Source organism: Xenopus laevis, chromosome 9_10S, assembly GCF_017654675.1.
Source record: "Xenopus laevis strain J_2021 chromosome 9_10S, Xenopus_laevis_v10.1, whole genome shotgun sequence".
In the NCBI taxonomy this organism is placed as follows: domain Eukaryota; kingdom Metazoa; phylum Chordata; class Amphibia; order Anura; family Pipidae; genus Xenopus; species Xenopus laevis.
Genome location: NC_054388.1, coordinates 53,593,615 through 53,613,010, shown reverse-complemented (window position 1 = coordinate 53,613,010; position 19,396 = coordinate 53,593,615). Strand labels below are relative to the sequence as shown.

At 41.2% G+C, this 19,396-nt stretch overlaps 2 protein-coding genes across 3 annotated transcripts in view; one reads left to right on the top strand and one right to left on the bottom strand.

The window, feature by feature from the left end:
• Positions 1-1,462: 1,462 nt before the first annotated feature.
• LOC108702928 (striated muscle-specific serine/threonine-protein kinase-like) overlaps positions 1,463-19,396 on the bottom strand; it is a 133,026-nt gene continuing 115,092 nt past the window's right edge. The window contains 11 exon segments of the mRNA XM_041578767.1: positions 1,463-3,865; positions 4,668-4,817; positions 5,548-5,623; positions 6,839-7,062; positions 7,352-7,591; positions 9,105-9,291; positions 9,294-10,253; positions 10,437-10,598; positions 11,932-12,054; positions 12,864-13,031; positions 14,064-14,180. Coding sequence (XP_041434701.1) covers positions 3,652-3,865; positions 4,668-4,817; positions 5,548-5,623; positions 6,839-7,062; positions 7,352-7,591; positions 9,105-9,291; positions 9,294-10,253; positions 10,437-10,598; positions 11,932-12,054; positions 12,864-13,031; positions 14,064-14,180 — 2,621 coding nt within the window. The 3' untranslated portion in view covers positions 1,463-3,651.
• On the top strand, positions 15,868-19,217 carry tuba1cl.3.S (tubulin alpha 1c like, gene 3 S homeolog). Of its 2 annotated transcripts, XM_018238735.2 has the most exons (4): positions 15,868-15,983; positions 16,732-16,954; positions 17,792-17,940; positions 18,170-19,217. In XM_018238735.2, the coding sequence occupies exons 1-4, from the start codon at positions 15,981-15,983 to the stop codon at positions 19,151-19,153; spliced, it is 1,359 nt and encodes a 452-aa protein (XP_018094224.1). In that variant the 5' UTR covers positions 15,868-15,980; the 3' UTR covers positions 19,154-19,217. The 2 variants fall into 2 exon arrangements, with proteins under 2 accessions (XP_018094224.1, XP_041434702.1); XM_041578768.1 differs by lacking the exon at positions 15,868-15,983 and having other exon boundaries at positions 16,630-16,954.

Below are 19,396 nucleotides of genomic sequence, written 5' to 3'. Positions count from 1 at the left end.
TACACCAAGTCAGCCATTGTTGGTTTTAATTCAGTCAAAGTGAAAATTTTACACATTTGTGGGTCAACTGTCTGGCTGTCCTTAAATCTGCCTTTAGAGGTCAAGGAAACCCTGTTTCACTAAATATACCAATATGTTGCACTGTCAGGCATCACATGTGCAAGTACAGTAGATGCCCATCAACAGAACAATGGAAAGGTAACATCTGCATTGCTAAAAATAATCCCCTGCCCCTAATACCTAGTGGAAGCACATGACCTAGTGGAAGCACATGACCAAGCAAAATTACCTAAGATGGCTGCCTACACTAGAGTCCTGAACGTGTCATGTTGGACAGACCCATGCCCAACCCAGACCCGCTAGGCAAGAGCCAATCCCAGACCCACTGGCCCTCTATAAATCCCCCCTCCTCCTGCTCCTGAAACCTACCTGCAGTGCCCTAATTTAAGGCCCGACCGGGACCCTCGAAAACTATAAGTGACGTCACTGGTGGCCATAAGTGACATCACTCGGTATTTTGTGTCAGAAAGATATACTGCTGGGAACAGATAGAAGTTGTGTATCTGACCTTGAAATGTATCAGACACTGTCAGTAGTGTATTGTATCACAGCATATTGTATCCGTACCGACCCAACCAATCTCTGACGTTACAAAAAGGGGTGGAGCAGGGCAGATATGAGCCTATAAAAAGAGGCTATCATAGGCAGAAGCTGACAGTGTAACGTTGTCGCCTGTGATCAGGCAATCTTCTGCAGAAGTTGACCTAAATCCGCCCGACTTGCGAGTTTCAGGCCACGTCACTAGACTGCAGGTCAACTCTATCTTTACTCACCTTCTCCTTACATACTATCATCAATTCTTCCTTCCATTTATCCTCTTTGTTTTAATATGTACAGTAAATAGTGAATGGGCCTAGTACAGGCATATAAGGCAAATAATTGGTGAAGTAGGAAGGCCCATCCACACCTGGACCCATTGGGGGTTTTGCTGGTATACCAGGGGCCAATTGGACACAGGTACTAATTCATATATGTCACCAGTTATATCCCATCCATACAGTGAAACAGTAGCATCTACTGTCAGAATTCTTGCTTAAATTTACAGTACCATGAGATGCCATATGAAAGCAGCAAAAAGAAATCTACCCTTCAGGTCTGCAAAATGTTCATTGGGTTCATTACAGTGTATGTACTCTCTGAAAAGTTTTTTGAAAGTTTTATTTCCAAAATGGCAATTTTCCTGTGCTGGCAATTTTGCAGATACAGCCACTGGCATAACCCAAAGTCCATATAGCAATCTATTTGTTTTAGAACCTTTTAAATATAAGAATTAGTGATGCTTAGTGATACTAATACTGTAAATGGTTCATACTTTATATTTAAACCATGAGATATGAGCAATGATCTGCATTTTCTGCAACAGAAATTGTATTCTGCTTGCAGCAAACACCCAGATAAGTGTAAGAAAAGAGAGAAACAATCTGGTTTGATTTATGGGGTCGTGCGTCTTTTTGTAATTTTATTTGTAGTTTTTTCCACACCAAAAATAAAGGGGGGGGGGTAGACAAACACAAAGAAAGCAACACATAGGTGAATAAATACAAATCTACTTAGAATGAAAGAATAAATAAACCACTCAAGAGCAGCTCAGGGGAGAGGCCCCCACCAAATGTACAAAGTCAGAGAAGGGAGCGTTCAAGTAAGTTTGATCCCCCTCCAGAGCTGATTCATTTAGCCCTTTTACCCCTGGATGTGCAGAGCCTCCTACTCTCCAGTGGGTACATCTTGTTTCAACTCTTGGTACCTGGCAGAACAATGTCCAGCACATTGTGCTGACCAATAATATTTCCCATTAACATACACCTTTACCCATATTATTCCCTGCTTGTCTATAACACTGTCTTAAACGCACCCCAACATACATATGCTCTTTCTCAATAATACATCTTTACTGTGTACTAGTCTTTCCTTCTCTTTACTGTGAGCGTCATGGCTGTGTACAATGAAAATAATCACATTATCTGGTGGTTTCACCCCTGCATTGCAAAAGTGCCTTATAGGCCATGCTTTCTCAGGTGCCATATAAATCTCAAATGCCAAGTTACAAATTAAGCAAAGAAAGAGAAAGCATTGGAGGCAAGGAAAAGCAAAAGCCACTTCCATAAGCTCCACTGTATATTAATTTTACGTTTTGTGAGACAAAATTTGTGCCCATTTCCGTGCCAATATTTGCTATACAGTAGAAATGCAGCTCTAAACTCCAATGTTTGATGCACAACGACTCAGCTCACCCCTTTTGTTCCAAGTTCCATACAGTAACTTTCAGTATCTTTAGATCTTAGTTATTCTGTAGCTCCACTATCTAACAACTTTTTTAGGAGCTTGGAGAATTAAGTTTTTCTCTAGTAACTCATCCTTTAAGTGCCAAGAGGAGACATCAGTACAACTCAGAATGTTTCCTCTAGAACTCAAAGGATGAGAAATAAGGTGCTTAGGCTGATATGTCAACACTTTGTATTTAGTATTCAAAGTTGTCATGAGACCATTTATACGCCAGTATTTCATAAAGCAAGACATGGCAATTATGAAACCATTCCTAGGAAGGAATTATATGGCTGTTAGTAAACGACCATTAAGCCTTTTTTCCAGGCAAAGCCTTTACAAAACCATTCCTGAGCCAGTATCTCAGGTTGGAACAAACACGGCTATTATGAAGCCACCCCTGACTCAATATCTCGGGTAGGAGCAACATGGCTGTTTTCAAACCATTCCTGAGCCAATATCATAGGTAAGAGCAACATGGCTATTTCAAAATCACTCCTGAGCCAATATCTCATGCAGGAACAATATGGCTGTTACAAAGCAATTTATGAGCCAATATCTCATGTAGGAACAACTTGACTGTTATAAAGCCATTCCAAAACCAGTATTTTAGGTAGTGACAGCATGGCTGAAATTATTTCATATAGGAAGACACAGCCTTCATGAAACCATTCCTGAGCTAATTTCTCAAGTAGAACTGGACGTAGCATGACTGCCCTGACCATTCTTTATTTGTTAAGCAACCTAGGGAAGTTTTATTTGCCTAAATACATAAGAAAAACACCTTAGTTAAACATTTGCCCAACTAAAATTTAAGACCACTTGCTGTGTTTCCTTCAGGACGCCAGACGGTTTTTGGGAAATTAGTATTTGTGTAAACCAGGGGGTTTATAATAAAAAAAACAAGATTACGGTTACTCAGAAAAATCTCTGCAGCCCATAGTGGAACCTTAGGTTACATCCGGCTGAGATCAAAGGTGAATAATTTTAAGCAGTTGCCAGCTTTTCTTAGCTTTAGCAGTTGGGAGTTTGTCACATGCATCATGCACCCCATTTTCAAGTGTTTCCTCCCCCTCCATCTTATTAGACTTCTCTGCTGCTGTCATTGAGGTATATTGAGCTAATGTTCTTTTTTTCATAGGCTTCTCTGGGATTCCTTGTCCCAGTAGATTGTAAGGGACCCTCTCTGTATATAGACAGGGTATGACTTGTATCTCCTTCTCTGGCCAGTCCGACTTCCCTGAGACCCCTGAGGGTCCTCCATGATCCAGTGGAATGCTCCTATGGCTTCTTGGCCAACTTATTTATTACAAAGTCTGCTCTTAAAGATCACTGAGTGACAGGAGCTGAGGGCTGGCTTCCATGGTACGAACGAAGAAGGACTTTGTGCTTAGTGGCTGTGTCTGCGCGTCTCCTCTGTTGCTCTACAAGGAACTCTTTGAGCTTGTTAGTGGTGAAAGTAAGGGTTTGACGTCTGAGCTTCATTAGGTAGGCATCCTGGAGCCATGGATTTGAAAAACATTCCTTGAGTGATGGCCGGCTCCTGAAAAATATATAAAAAAAAAACACAACACTTTAGAAGTATAGTCTTCCCCTATTGTATTTAGAATCACCCATACATGATTAAGAATGTTCTCTCCTTTCAGTAGTATAGAGAACTAAATTCCTTTGTGGAGGAATCCTGCCCACCATGAATACAATGATGACAAATGCAACCAGCAAAGTATTTATGGAGAAAATGCAGTTCTCTGTGCTTTGTTTGGCGTAGAGACCTGTGAAAACTGTCCTACATACAGGGCTGGGCACATAAAGCAAAAAAACATGTCAGACTGTTGCAGTTTTTTTGTGCCCTGATCTTTCAATTAGTCCTGTTACAACAGTAGTAGCCAACACATGCCATGGAGACCTTGTATATGAAGGACTGTCATGGAAAATCTTTGTATGAATGTCCTTGATGGAAAAAATAGAGTGCAAATGCTTTTTGTTACAAAATGTATTTGTAAAGAATTGTTGTAGATGTTAAACTATAAACTGTAGATGTTACGTTCTATAAAATTGATTGGAAGACTGATGTAATGATCCTTATGATATTGATGTCAAAGAACTTGATGACTGATGGCAGAAGCCCAAACCATAACCAGGAAGCAACTGGAACACTGAACTCTTCACTACCATGCAACAGAGACAGTAGGCTGCAGTGGTGTCTGCTAAGGGCTTGTGATCCCCAATTCTACAGGTTTCATGTATGGTAAAGGGGATCACAAATATATTTTGTTAGGGAAATCAGGCAGGTCGAGTAGGCTGTAGCCACACACAGCTCAAAGTAGTCATAGAGAACTACTCACCAAGGATATATGGTCAGGATCTTGCGAATGAAGAGGGAAGCACTTTGGGAGGCATTGGAATACAACTTAAAAATATCAAATCGGCCTGACAAAATCTTGTTCTCCGTTTCCACAGGGTCCAGCTCATAGAACGGAGATCGCCCACTCAGCCTGCACCGGGGGGAAATAAAGAGTGAAGAATTGCAGGAAAGAAGAAGGTTAAAATGAAACAAAATAAAAATACAAGGAAAGATAGCTGTAGACTGCCCCATGCACAGGATACACAGAAAAGGACCATGAGGGAGATCTTTGGTGAGATACTGTGCCATGTTCTGTTAAAACTTTGTGCAACTTTCAGCCTTTAAATGTTGGTGAACTATAATTCCAAGAAGCAATGCTGGTAGATTCAACTAAACAAGATCTGGGGGGCTGCACCTTTCCCATCTCTAGTTTAGAGTAACAACAACCTTTATTCATTTATTTAGAGCTTTCCGGCATCAGCAGAATTGTTCCCAAAGGCCCATTCTTGTGTTCTGAAATATCATGAACTCAATCAAATTCATAGAAGACTTAAGGGCTGATTCACCAACTGTTTTATACGTTTTTTTGATTTTACAATATATTTTTGGGATCATGGGCGGCTAAAAGTGCTTAGTTCTGCCACAGAGCAGGGCTTACAACTATCAAGCAGTTGAATACATTTGACTGAATTTACACAAGTATCAGGTTTGATAAACATTCTGGGCGGTGCAAGTATTCCATGACCTTAGATAACAGTGCTATTATAGGGTATATGTATAGTATCAAAATATCGTTCCAGGCACAAGCCATTCTGCATATAGAAACCTTTTTTTTTAATTAAACTAAATAGAAATTAGAAAAAGTTATTGCAAACACTTACATTAGGTAAGTCAGCACTCCGACACCCCAGATATCAGCTGCTGGACCTACTGCATCACCTTTGAGCATCTCAGGAGCTGCACATGAAAGGCACAAGGTGAGAAAGGTGCTTTAAGAAACAATAAATGCAAAAGTAGGAAAGAAAAAAAAATGAATGTGTCAATGAAGAAGAGTTAGGCTAGCATATATGAACAGATCAGCCTGATTTGGCCATGCACATTAGGTGGGCTATTCCAGGCTTCATCTGATAGGATTTTCAAACCTGCTGAATGGATATCTGGATGATTTTCAACCAGCCTTTTTCAGCAAGGCATTGCAAGGGTTTACTCTCATACACTGGTTAATAAGCTTCCAACTCACTCTCAGCCAGCAGGTTTCATCAGTGGTGTATGGCCAACTTTACAGACTATATAGCCTATAATAATAGAGTGGAACTTTCACAAAGCAGAGAAAGAACTCCAAGCTGCTGTACACTAAGAGCTATGGTACATGTGGCATTTACATCACTGCATATCACTTCCCAATTGCATAACTGCCTGCAAGAACAGATTCACAGAGCTTTGCATTCATGTGATTTGTATCTGTGGCAGGTACTGATGGTCAGAATACCAAGGGACCTTGTACTTACCACCTCATTTTGTCAGTCTTTATATCCAGTGCAGTGTGTTGTAGCAGCCATACATTGGCTACGCACAAATCTTCAATACATGGGACTTTAATGATCTTGAGTTTGTGCTTTTAAGGTTGTGCCAAGCCCTTTGTAAACGAGGCCACAATGTTTGCTATTGCCCTATTGGGGTACCTATTTGTTAGTTTATACTAAAAATTTAATTATCACCTGAATTGTGGCTTCCGATAGGTAGCAGGGTCTTTTTATGATGAGTTTAATAGGACCCAACCACAAAACACAACCTATTAATTAGTATCAATTAGCCTCTGAGGTTTGTACCAGTGTTGATAGACATGAATGCTACACATGCCTGTGTTTTAAATGCAGATGCATTCTGCTCACCTGCAGCTTGCTGCTACATCACTTTTAAATAATAGGCTGCTAATTTCTTGATCAGCTGTCAGTTATTTAACTTAAAAAAGTGACTTACTTAATATAATAGATATGTATTTTTTCAAATACTTTTTAGGTCTATAAATAATGCCCAATAATGCAAATAAAAATCCCCTAATGTCACAGGAAACTAGGGAACTTTCAGAAAACTATAGGAATCCACATTACACACAGACAAACTCATTAAATAAAAGATGTATAGCAGAAAACAGGTACATGTACTACGCACACATATATTCCAGAGTTCCCACTCGTTTGCCAAGAGGTCGCAGGACCAGTGGAGTAAAGTTCTCGGCGCTCCCTAAATCAATGATCTTGACAGTATTCATATAGGACACAATGACGTTCTCAGGTTTTATATCGAGGTGTAAAACCTTTTGTTCATGTAGATACTCCAATCCCTGTAGGATCTGCAAAAGGTAATTGACCACGTCGTCTTCAGAATACCGGAACCTGCAGAGGCAATACATAATATAATAATAAGGCAATTAGAAGTTGATCAACATTTTCCAGGGAAAACCAAAAATGTGCTGTCAGAAAATGTAATCAAAAGCAACAATGGATGCTCAGAATTCCTATCCCTCTCACAGGACCCTGTATATCCTGTAGGCCACCAGCAAGAGCAGAAGAGCAGCACCACTGAACCACACACCAATCTGCTAGTTTTTGTCTGCTGTTTATTCCCTTTTTGGCTCCAACATGTGGCCCTTGCACTATTATTGTACTTTGAAAAAAATCTTACCTCTCAACTAAGCAGTAGAGCAGTTCCCGTCCTGTGCAGTTTTCAGAAATCAGCACAAGGTAGCGAGGGGTTATGTAAGCTTCGTGAAGACTCAGGATCCGTTGATGGCGCAGCCCCTTGAGGACTTCATACTCCTGCAGCACGTTTTGCTTGTTTTCTGGTTCATATGGTATTATCTTTGCCACAAAGTGCTTACCAGTTGCGTTCTCCTTACACTCTCTGATCACTCCAAACCGCCCCCTGTGGCAAGCAGAATACAAGGCATAAAAGGCAAGGTTTATATCGAGAACAGTCACAAATACTGTATGCCTACACGGGTATGGGACCTGTGATCAAGAATGCTTAGGACTAGGGTCAGACTGGGCTGGCGGTGCATAGGGAAAAAACCTGGTTGGCCCACAACTGTTCCCCCAATCGGCCGCCCCCCAAAAGAAAGCAATGTTCTGCAGGCATTCACACATGCAGGTGTGGGGCCTCAGAAGTTTGGAACCCGGTGAGCCCCAATGATCCAGTCCGATACTGCTTAGGATTGGGGGTTTCCGGATAACGGATCTTTCTGTAATTTAGATCTTCATACCTTAAGTCTACTTGAAAGTCGTGTAAACATTAAATAAACCCAATAAGTTGGTTTTGCTTCCAATAAGGATTAATTGTATGTTAGTTGGGATCAAGTGCAAGGTACTGTTTTATTACTACAAAGAAAAAGGAAATTGTTTTTAAAGGAATAGTTCAGTGTGAAAATAAAAACTGGGTAAATAAATAGGCTGTGCAAAATAAAAAATGTTTCTAATATAGTTAGTTAGCCAAAAATGTAATGTATAAAGGCTGGAGTGAACAGACGTCTAATAAAATAGCCAGAATCCAACTTCCTGCTTTTCAGCTCTATAACTCTGAGCTAGTCAGCGACTTGAAGGGGGCCCACATGGTACATTTCTGTTCAGTGAGTTTGTAATTGATCCTCAGCATTCAGCTCAGATTCAAAAGCAACAGATATGACCCATGTGGCCCCCCCTCAAGTCTCTGATTGGTTACTGCCTGGTAGCCAGGGCAACCAGTCAGTGTAAACCAAGAGAGCTGACAAGCAGGAAGTAGTGTCCTGACTGACTTATTATACATCAAATCACTCCAGCCTTTATACATTACATTTTTGGCTAACTAACTATATTAGAAACATTTTTTATTTTGCACAGACTATCTATTTACCCAGTTTTTATTTTTACACTGAACAATTCCTTTAAAGATTTGGATTATTTGTTTATAATGGAGTCTATAGAAACTTTCTGGATAACGGGTCTCCGGATAATGGATCCCATACCTGTATTGATATTCTATGTACTAGTTTAGTACAGTTTGGCATTTATGTGGCTTTTGACCATTGTTGGCATGATGTTCTCCTATAACCATTTTTTTCCAACATGTACAAATGTAATTCTCTGCATAATGACTACATTAGTATATACATGCCTATACATATAGGAGAAGGAGTAGAATTCTACCATTCCTCAATGGATGGCACAATTTCCTTCTATTTTAGTTTCCCCAATGCTACGTCTATGCTTCATTTTTGCCCCCCTTTCTCCCTTAACCATTCCCCTGACTTCAAGGCCACAACCAACATGCTTAGTTTAATTTTACATCAGCACCTCCAGGTATTTCACTATTCCTACGGGTAGTGTAGATTCACATGATAAAATTAATTCATATTATTTTATATCTCTGGATTAACCGATAGAGCTGTTGTCTCAACACTCACCTTGCTTTCTCATCCAAGAAAGTGTATGGTTTTTGGGGTACTCCTTGTCGGAGAGTGGTGCTTTCTCTTCCAGAGGGTGTAACTCTTCCTCCAGGTGTATAGCGTGTGTCTTTCCCAGGGGTCACACTTTTTACTAGAACGCGTGTAGGGACAATTTGGGCAGTGGGGGTAATTGGGGTGGTTGGGTAATGGGGGTAGGTGGGGTGGTGGGGGTAAGAGGGGTAGTTGGGGTGGTGGACTCAGTAGGAGTAGAGGGTGAAGGCACTGGCATTGATATAAAGGAAGTCACCATATAAGCTGGTGATGTAGGTGTTAAGGGTTTGGTTACTGGGCTTGTAGGAGGAGAGGGAATAGATATTGTTTTGGAAGTGGGACTTGAAGCAGGCAGGGTTGCAGATTTAAAGGGGGGAATGTGCAGCATAATTGGAACAGAAGGGAACTTGGTAGATGGTTTTGTAGCTGCTGACTGTGATAGCATCTGTGGTTCTGTAGAGGGACTATGTGGAAGACTTGATGGTTCTTCGGTTTTTGCAATACCTGGGATAGGTGTTTTAACCTGGGCAACAGTGGGGACAATGGCAATTTTCTGGGTTTGCTCTGTTGGCACTGAAGGAGTTTTGGATGATTGTATTTGAGACACTGGTAATGGTTTTGCTGTTGGCTCTGGAATAGGTTTTGCTTGCTGCACAGAAGTAGAGGAGGGGACCCTTAAATTGGACACTGAAGAACCTGGTGACATAGACACAGTTACTGTGGAAACATGGGAACATACAGCAGGAGTTGCCACAGAAGATGGAGCTCTGTTATTAGGAAGAGTTTGGGGAGTGATATTAACACTGTGCGTAGTGGCAATGACAGGCTTGTGCATAGTAGGGGGAGTAGATAGTATTCCTCTATGTTTCCGTGGAGGGGTTGCAGGTGGAGGTCCTTTGGGGAGAGGCTGAGCTTGAGAAATGTTTGCAGTTGTAGTTATAACAGTTGAGGAAACGGCAGGAGCAGATCCACAAGATGGAGGTAATTTGGGGGTAGAGACAACAGGGGGAGAAACAGTTGTGGTAGAAGGAGTCCAGAGAGTCATTGGAACAGTAGTGGACACTCCAGTGCCCACTGGTTGAGCCTTCTGGACAGAAGGTGTGACTGGTTTACGATCTAGGGAAAAGAGGGAAAAAAGAGCCTTTTTTAGACTGGCTTGTTTCTATTTAGCCCTCAGTCTGACAGCCCTGGTTCTTTTCTGAGGCAGTAGCCCTGTACCAATAATATTTCAAAAATATTCCTCCTTCTAGATGACCATATCAACATTTTAACCAGCCCCAGCTTTAATTCCCTATTTACCTTCTCCATCTATGATGACGGTTTTGGAAACATTGCTGTAGGGTCCCTGTCCAGCTTTGTTGACACAAGCGACACGGAACCTGACATTGCCTGTCTGAAGCTCAGTCACATTGTAGTAACAGTCAGTGATTACAGAACTTATTGCCTTCCAATCTCCTTCACCTGAGACATAAATGGAATGTTACAATACATTTCAAATTTTCCCCTTTTAATAGTTCCCAAACATGTTCACTGGGTTAAAGTCTGGTAAATATTGAGAGTGCCCCGTATGTTGGTGTGCCTTTCTCTTCTTTGTGTTTAGGATCATTGTCCTGCTGGAAAATAAAGCTTCCTCAATGTAACTAGAGGAAATGTATGTATGTATGTATGTATGTATATTTTTATTTGTAAAGCGCTCCTTGAGGGCAAAGCACTGTACAGCAAAACAATAAATTAGTAGTAACAAACAAGGGGTCATTGGAATAAAAAGTAACAAAAAGTGCATTATTAGAATACAATTCACATAAATATAAAAAAATATAATTACAATACAGATTAAGTCTTCGGTGTCAAGGAAACAAAAGGCTAGAGTATTTGTGTATGCTTGTAAATCTATATTAATGTAATATACAGTCTAAATGGGAGGGTAACATACAGACACAATTCAGAGGGGTATTAAGGTGCTGTGGGTTACAGTTTGTTACACTGTTATATAAGTGCCAGTTCAGGGAAATGGCATGTCTCTGCAGAATAGAAAGGTAAAGTACTTCTCCTTGATTATGGAATGCACTTTACAAACACCAATATAAGAGAAATAATTTGGCCGTACGCTGCTTAATTTAAAACTAAATTAATTGTATTATTACACTATACTACACTATATTGTGAGCTCTTTTGACAATGTTACATACAGTTGTAAACTTTCAATATTCTTAATGTTTTCCAGGAGCAGTGTCCATAACACATGGAGGACCACAGTAATTAAATAACCAACACAATTGGCACTGTTTCTATGGAGGACCACATTAATTTAATAGCTTTCCAGTATTAGTTGTTAAATAACCAACAAAATTGCCACTGTTTCTATAGAGGACCACAGTAATTCAATAGCTTTCCAGTATTAGTTATTAAATAACCAACACAATTGGCACTGTTTCTATGGAGGACCACAGTAATTTAATAGCTTTCCAGTCTTAGTAGTTAATTAAACAACACAATTGGCACTGTCTCTATGGAGTACACACTATCTCAATTATTTATGCATCTTCACAGAACATGAAAAAGAAGCTCAGATAAAAGTGCTACAACATTTGATTACTATTATTCCTAAATAAGGTATGAACTGAGTACCAGTGTAGAATTTTTTATTTTAAAGATAAATAAATGCAGTTTTCGTGGATGGACTTTTGGATACTACTACTGTATACAAGCACATAAATCTTGGTAGGTTAAAACTGCATTAAATACTATGAGCTCGCTGGCAGCAAGTGTGTGTGCAGTCTCAACTCCCACCTACCATTAATTTGTTTCTCCAGGACGTAGGTGCAAGGAGAGCTGTGCTCATGTGCCTTCCATAGAACCAGCACTGTGTTTTTATACTTCTGTGGAATCTCTGGGGTCCCAGGAGGATCAGGTATTCCTGCCATGAAGGAAGACAAACATGATGAACGAATTGTGTGGCAAGAGATTATGGGGGGTGCACTAAGGTGTTCATTTCAGAAAGCACTTGCACCCCTTGTATGCTTTGACCTGCACTGCACACTGCATGCCCCACACAGTGTGCAAGTGCATAAAAAGGCTTCAATCATGCTTTTTTGCACTTTTCCCACTACCTGAGGCTTTATGCAGATAGCTACAGGCCTTTGCAGACCTGCAGACTGAGTCCTCTTGTCACTCCGTACCTTGCTCGTCTGAATGCCTAACACAGGTAGCGTTCCATTCAGGGAGCAGTCTGTAGGTCTCTGCACTCAAAAAGAGACAATGCCCCACGCAATAGGCAAAGTGCAAACAAATTGGCTAATTTCAGCCCTGTAAATAACCTCTTATATGTGTGAACTCAGAAGTCAGTATTAAAGGGATGCTGTAATAAAAACAAAGCATATTATAGGTGTATAATATAAAGCAAACTAGACTGACATTGCAAAATAAAGTGTTATTTGCTAGTTTGGAAGCTTGTGTCAGCTTAAAAAATGAGACCCTAGACCAGTAATTATAGGTTATTTTTGGATTAACTTCTCTTGTAGGGTCAAAGACAAATAAGTATTTACCCCAAAATCACTACCTGGCCTTCAGGCTGAGGCTTCAAGAGCCTCTGAGAGATGAAATTAGCATTCTCCTCAGTCTCACCCAAACAGTCCTTCAGACTGGGCCCTCCCAAGAGTAACCAATTCCTGAGTTTAATAACAACTGCCCAGGTGTTTATAAATAAATAAATAAGACAATACATACTTGCCACAGACACTGTGCAGGAGCTAGCTACAGAACCCAGGGCATTTGCTGCAACGCATTCATACAGACCGGCTTCTCTCTGCCCAGCCACTGGTATGATGAGCTGCTGTCTGCCATCAGGGCAGGATTTTATATGCACCTTTTCTGCTCCATCCAAGAACATCTTATCTAATTACATAAAGCACAAAGCCGTTATCACAACAGAGCTGTGTACGAAATGGAAGTACATAATGAGAAATACTCTAATGCAATAAAGAGAGAATAGTTTGATGCAGGTCTAGCAACCCATAACAATTAACATTTACTAGTCAGTAAAATTGGAAAGCAAACATCAAGTTGATAGCTACGAGTTAATAGATCTGGTGCAAGCATTCAGTAAATAGAGCAACAAAGCCCACGTTCTGAGGCAAAGGCAGTTATTTTGGAGCTAGGTAGCATCCATCGGCACACTGCTATTTGTGCCAAAATAAATGCCTCTAAGGTCTTTTTGGCCAAAGGACAAAAAATGGTAAAATTATGAAATATGAAAGGTAAAGATATGATGTTTCGTTTTTAAATGATAGCAAATGCTAAACCTACTGTGTGACATTTCAGACTCCTTCTGAATTACTGAATGTATCTAAGTGTGTCACATGGTATAACTGAACTGTTGAAGGCAAAATACACCTAGATTTGAGGGGCAGGACATTCATAAAAATGGCATATTTATGCTATGCGTATTTCTGTATTTATTTCTTCCCCAGTCCTCACTAGGGATGTAGCGAACCGCCGATAATGTGTTCGCGAACGCCGTTCGCGAACACCGGCAAAAATTGCGAACAGTTCGCGAACTTCGAACATCCGAAAATCGTTCGATTCGAACGATCGAAGGATTTTAATCGTTCGATCGAACGATTTTCGTTCGATTTTAGCGACCGAATGGTCGAATGGTCGAACGATTTTGACGCGAACGCCTATTGGCGAACGTCGCGCGACGTTTGCGAACTTGCGGCGGACGTGAACAGCCGATGTTCGCGCGAACAAGTTCGCCGCAGAACAGTCCGCGACATCCCTAGTCCTCACAGGCAACACTGAGTAAAATGCCCAGAGCATAGCAGAAGCAGCCATATACTGCACATATTGCATGACTAATTCCTACTAATTTGTAATGGGGTCAAGAAACCAATCCAGGCGTTAAATAATTCACTCTATGCTCCTTACCTTTCTTCCACAGGATACGGGGGGAAGGGCTGCCAGCAGGTAAGCAGGACAGTGTCACCGGCTCTCCTTCTAGCACCACAATGTCCTTTAGTTTGATATGGAAGACTGGGGGGAAGTCTGAAACAAGAGAAAGATCATTCTTAATATGAGCAATCTCCAAAGCCCTTAAAATTTATAAATTGATAAATGGTTGAATGGATAAACATGCTACCCTCCAGATGCAGGCCCTTGTCCAGTGATTGGATCACATGTGGGGCCTGTGCAAAGTCATTGACTGCCATCCACATCTACAGCCTCAACTTATAGAATCATCTGCCAGCCCACAGCTAGACCTATACAAGAGCCAACCGCCTTCCAGTTGTTCAAAAGGGACTGATTGAGCAGTTCACATCTGCCGACATATGTGAGCTGGAGAGAGTGCAGAGACGTGCAACTAAGTTGGTTAGGGGGATGGAAGACTTAAATTATGAGGGTAGACTGTCAAGGTTGGGGTTGTTTTCTCTGGAAAAAAGGCGCTTGCGAGGGGACATGATTACACTTTACAAGTACATTAGAGGACATTATAGACAAATAGCAGGGGACCTTTTTACCCATAAAGTGGATCACCGTACCAGAGGCCACCCCTTTAGACTAGAAGAAAAGAACTTTCATTTGAAGCAACGTAGGGGGTTCTTCACAGTCAGGACAGTGAGGTTGTGGAATGCACTGCTGGGTGATGTTGTGATGGCTGATTCAGTTAATGCCTTTAAGAGGGGCTTGGATGATTTTTTGGGCTGACATTATATCAAAGGCTATTGTGATACTAAGCTCTATAGTTAGTATAGGTATGGGTATATAGAATTTAATTAAAAGTAGAGAGGGGTGTGTGTTTGGATGCTGGGTTTTCATTTGGAGGGGTTGAACTTGATGGACTTTGTCTTTTTTCAACCCAATTTAACTATGTAACTATTTAACTATGTTCACCTCTTGCTTGTGCTTGTGTACACTGGGGCTTTAAAAACAGTTCATTGCCTATACCACCTAACAGATATTGCTGTACTACAGTTCCCAGCAGCTCTAAATATCTATTCAAGCATCCAGGCATAGAGTTGTAGGTTCATGACATCTGGGGTTGCAAGGTTGAAAAACAGGGCTCATATACAGACCCCTACTGTTGGGTAAACCAAGAGGTGTGCTGCTATACATAGCAGATGTATAGCTTGGCCCACTGCATCTCAGTAAGTATCATGAGCCAGCCACAGAATTCATGCCTGTACCTCATTACTACAACTGACATTGTCCTCAGAATGTAAGTCTATACCTCTTTCCTAAGACTGAAGGCCAGATCTGTGCCAACTGCTACCTGTACATGGAGTTATGTGTAGGTACCACCTGCTACTTTGCCCTTTACTAACAGGTAATGTTAAAGACATTGTTCTGCTGGTCCATGTTATTTGCAATGTGCAGTAAAAAAAAGTGCTAGAACACAGAGGCAGCCAGAGCTACGAGTGTCAGCATCCTTGACTGAAAACATATTAATTCAATTTGTCAAATCACACAAATGCGCAGTGAGACACTTTCTCTTATTACAATGAATACAAAATAATACAGAGATTAAAACCATCTTATGTTCTTGTAGCCCACCTATTTTTCTACATAACTTCCTATCTCTACTATTTCCCTCTGAATTCCTTGTCTTTTCCTCCTTGGGGGGTCCCGTTGTCCCTGGATACAGTTGTGTTGTGTGGATTGTCTTACACACAGGGAAGGGTTTGTGTTATGGAGAAGGGGGGGGGGGGTGACAGTTGTATAGCCCCAGGCTCCCTCTGGTTACTAAGGACTCTGCTATATAATGGAGCACAGTGAATGCAGGTGAGATCAGAACTCCAATATCCGAGCACATAACTTATCGGAAACAAGAGACTATCAGCAAACAACATGGTGAGTGTGGGACTAGGGATCTCTGCCAATAAGGACAACTGTGCTTACTATTCTGTGTATATCCAGAATATATATATATAACCTATTTTGTATTCTGCCAGTCTTTGTCATCTATGCTGTTTATTTTTGCCATGTATTATGTATCTGTTCTGTGCATATTTTCCATCACTTCTTTGTTCTGTCAGCCTGTGTTGTCTATGCTGTGTATACATGATATACAGTATATTCTGATTTCTGCTAATCTGTGTCATCAGTTCTGTGTGCTGCCAGTTTCTTTCATCGGTTCTCTAATGTATGTATCATATATTCTGTCACCAGACTGTGTCATCTGTCCTATGTGTACCTGCCATATATGGAATGTGCTGCCAATCTGCCTGCTTTGTGCCTAAACGCACAGTATTTTCTGGGTTGATAGACTGTCCCATTTGATCTATATGTGCCTACTGTATTAGCCTGTGGCATGTCTGCCTGTGCCATCTGTTAGCTATATACCTGCCACATTCTGTGTGGCGGTCTTAGCCATTTGCTCTTTGCTTACCTACCAAATATTCTGCATGCTTCCAGTCTGGCCCATCTGTATTTTGACTACCTGCCATATATTCTGTGTGCTGTCAGTCTGTGCCATCTATCTTGTGTGTTTACAGTGTTTGCCACACTATGGATGGCTGCTGGTCTGCAGATCTGTTCTCAATATAATATGGTCACACTGATGTACCAGCTCCTGAATTTGTCTAAATTCCTACCACAGAGGGAGTGCATCTCAGTCCATGTGGGGCAGGCAGGAGTCCAGATGGGCAATGCATGCTGGGAGCTGTACTGCCTGGAACATGGGATCCAACCAGATGGTCAGATGCCCAGTGACAAAACCATTGGTGGAGGGGACGATTCCTTCAACACCTTCTTCAGTGAGACAGGAGCTGGAAAGCATGTCCCCCGTGCTGTGTTTGTGGACCTGGAGCCCACAGTTATTGGTGAGCATTAAAGATGCCTTGTACCATAAGTGTTTGACAGTGGTATTAATAAATATAAACTACCTGCTAGAGTTTTGTACAGCTGAGCCCTACTGTTCTTCTGAACTAACACCTAATTTACTCTCTGTGTTTACTGGTCTTTGTGTGGTTTCTAATAACCCATAGAAGCCAATCAGCAGGTATTATTTAGTGGTTGATCTGGATTACACTTGCACCTTTTATATACTTAACAAGGGCTTTCAAACTAAAAAATATAATTAAACAACCTAGTTTAGAATCAACATAGTATAGGAGCAGAAGCCTGCCCAGACAGAATTGTATATTCTATGTTTATGTAAAGCTTTATATTATTAGACCTATACCCAGCAGATATGCCACAAGCCTATTCAAGGGGTAAACGAGTATAGGATCATCTGTGGCATTGGTAAGTAAGTCTTTGGGGGTTATGTAATAAAATATACTAAGCTTGCCCAGGAGCAGTAACCCATAACAATAAATCAGTGTGAAGAATTTAAGCGGTCACCTGTTTAATTGCAAACAACTTATTGGTTGCTATGGGTTATTGCTCCTGCGCAAACTCAGTGACTTTTATTACATATGGGGCTTCTGTATTAGGTATTAAGTATTGAGTAAATAGTAATAAGTGTTATGACAACAAAGGTTTATCCAAGGCCAACATAAAAAATAAAGTGGATTGCCTTAGGCCTATACGTGAGAATGTAATTTCTAGAAAAAACTGCTATGATTTAAGAAATGTTACATTATAGATATGAGCAGTTGGCATCTTCCTCAAGTGTTTTGTTGTTCATACTGACAAACGTAAACTTTGTCCTACAGATGAGGTTCGGACAGGCACATACCGCCAGCTTTTCCACCCTGAGCAGCTCATCACAGGCAAGGAAGATGCAGCCAATAACTATGCCCGGGGTCATTACACCATCGGCAAGGAGATCATCGACCTGGTGCTGGACAGAATCCGCAAACTGGTAAGTTTATTATGATCTGACTAACCATGGAACAAGCACAAACAGGGGCACATCCGCGCACTTTGACGTTTGGAGAGTGGAACTTGCTCAGCCAGGCAACAGGGAAAGTAAGTGCCTGGCACTCTAAAGATTTGCACCATAGGCATGTGCCTCTTGTTCCTACCCATAGTTGCAGCCCTGCATATTTTTCATATTTTTAATGACTCATTTTAATTGTCTCATTTCTAAGGCTGACCAGTGCACTGGACTTCAGGGTTTCCTCGTCTTCCATAGCTTTGGGGGTGGCACTGGCTCTGGATTCACCTCCCTCCTGATGGAGCGTCTCTCTGTAGACTATGGCAAGAAGTCCAAGCTTGAATTCTCCATCTATCCAGCACCTCAAATTTCTACTGCTGTGGTGGAACCCTACAACTCTATCCTCACCACTCACACAACCCTGGAACATTCTGACTGTGCCTTCATGGTGGATAATGAAGCCATTTATGACATCTGCAGAAGGAACCTGGACATTGAACGTCCAACCTACACCAATTTGAACCGTCTGATTGGCCAGATTGTGTCCTCTATCACTGCTTCTCTCAGATTTGATGGAGCTCTGAATGTTGACTTGACAGAATTCCAAACCAACTTGGTGCCCTACCCCCGTATCCATTTCCCTCTGGCCACCTATGCCCCTGTTATCTCTGCAGAGAAAGCTTATCATGAGCAGCTCTCTGTAGCTGAGATCACCAATGCATGCTTTGAGCCAGCCAATCAGATGGTGAAATGTGACCCCCGTCATGGTAAATACATGGCTTGTTGCCTGCTGTACCGTGGTGATGTGGTGCCCAAAGATGTCAATGCTGCTATTGCCACAGTGAAAACCAAGCGCACAATCCAGTTTGTTGATTGGTGCCCAACTGGGTTCAAGGTTGGTATCAACTACCAGCCACCAACTGTGGTTCCTGGTGGGGATCTGGCCAAGGTACAGCGTGCTGTGTGCATGTTAAGCAACACCACCGCCGTTGCTGAGGCCTGGGCTCGTCTGGATCACAAGTTTGACCTTATGTATGCCAAGCGTGCCTTTGTGCACTGGTATGTAGGGGAGGGAATGGAGGAAGGGGAGTTCTCTGAGGCTCGAGAGGATATGGCTGCTCTGGAGAAGGATTATGAAGAGGTTGGCACTGACAGTGTTGAGGGAGAAGGAGACGGAGAGGAGGGAGAAGAATACTAAAAGTATGCCGAAAATAATTCATACGTTACTATGTGAGATTAAAATTGCATGTGTATATATATATATATATATATATATATATATATATATATATATATATATATATATATATATATATATATATATATATATATATATATATATGTTAGTTTTTGTCCACAATAAAAAATTCTTTTTGCACATTTAAGACCTGTGAGGTCGGTCTCTATAGTTCACTTCTATAGATATATATATAGATATAGA

Excerpts from the sequence above, each read along its gene's own strand:
- tuba1cl.3.S (XM_041578768.1), top strand. The coding sequence starts at position 16,645 with ATGGCTGCTGGTCTGCAGATCTGTTCTCAATATAATATGGTCACACTG. Across the intron at positions 16,955-17,791 it reads CCTGGAGCCCACAGTTATTG|ATGAGGTTCGGACAGGCACA; the intron begins GTGAGCATTAAA and ends TTTGTCCTACAG. Across the intron at positions 17,941-18,169 it reads TGGACAGAATCCGCAAACTG|GCTGACCAGTGCACTGGACT; the intron begins GTAAGTTTATTA and ends CTCATTTCTAAG.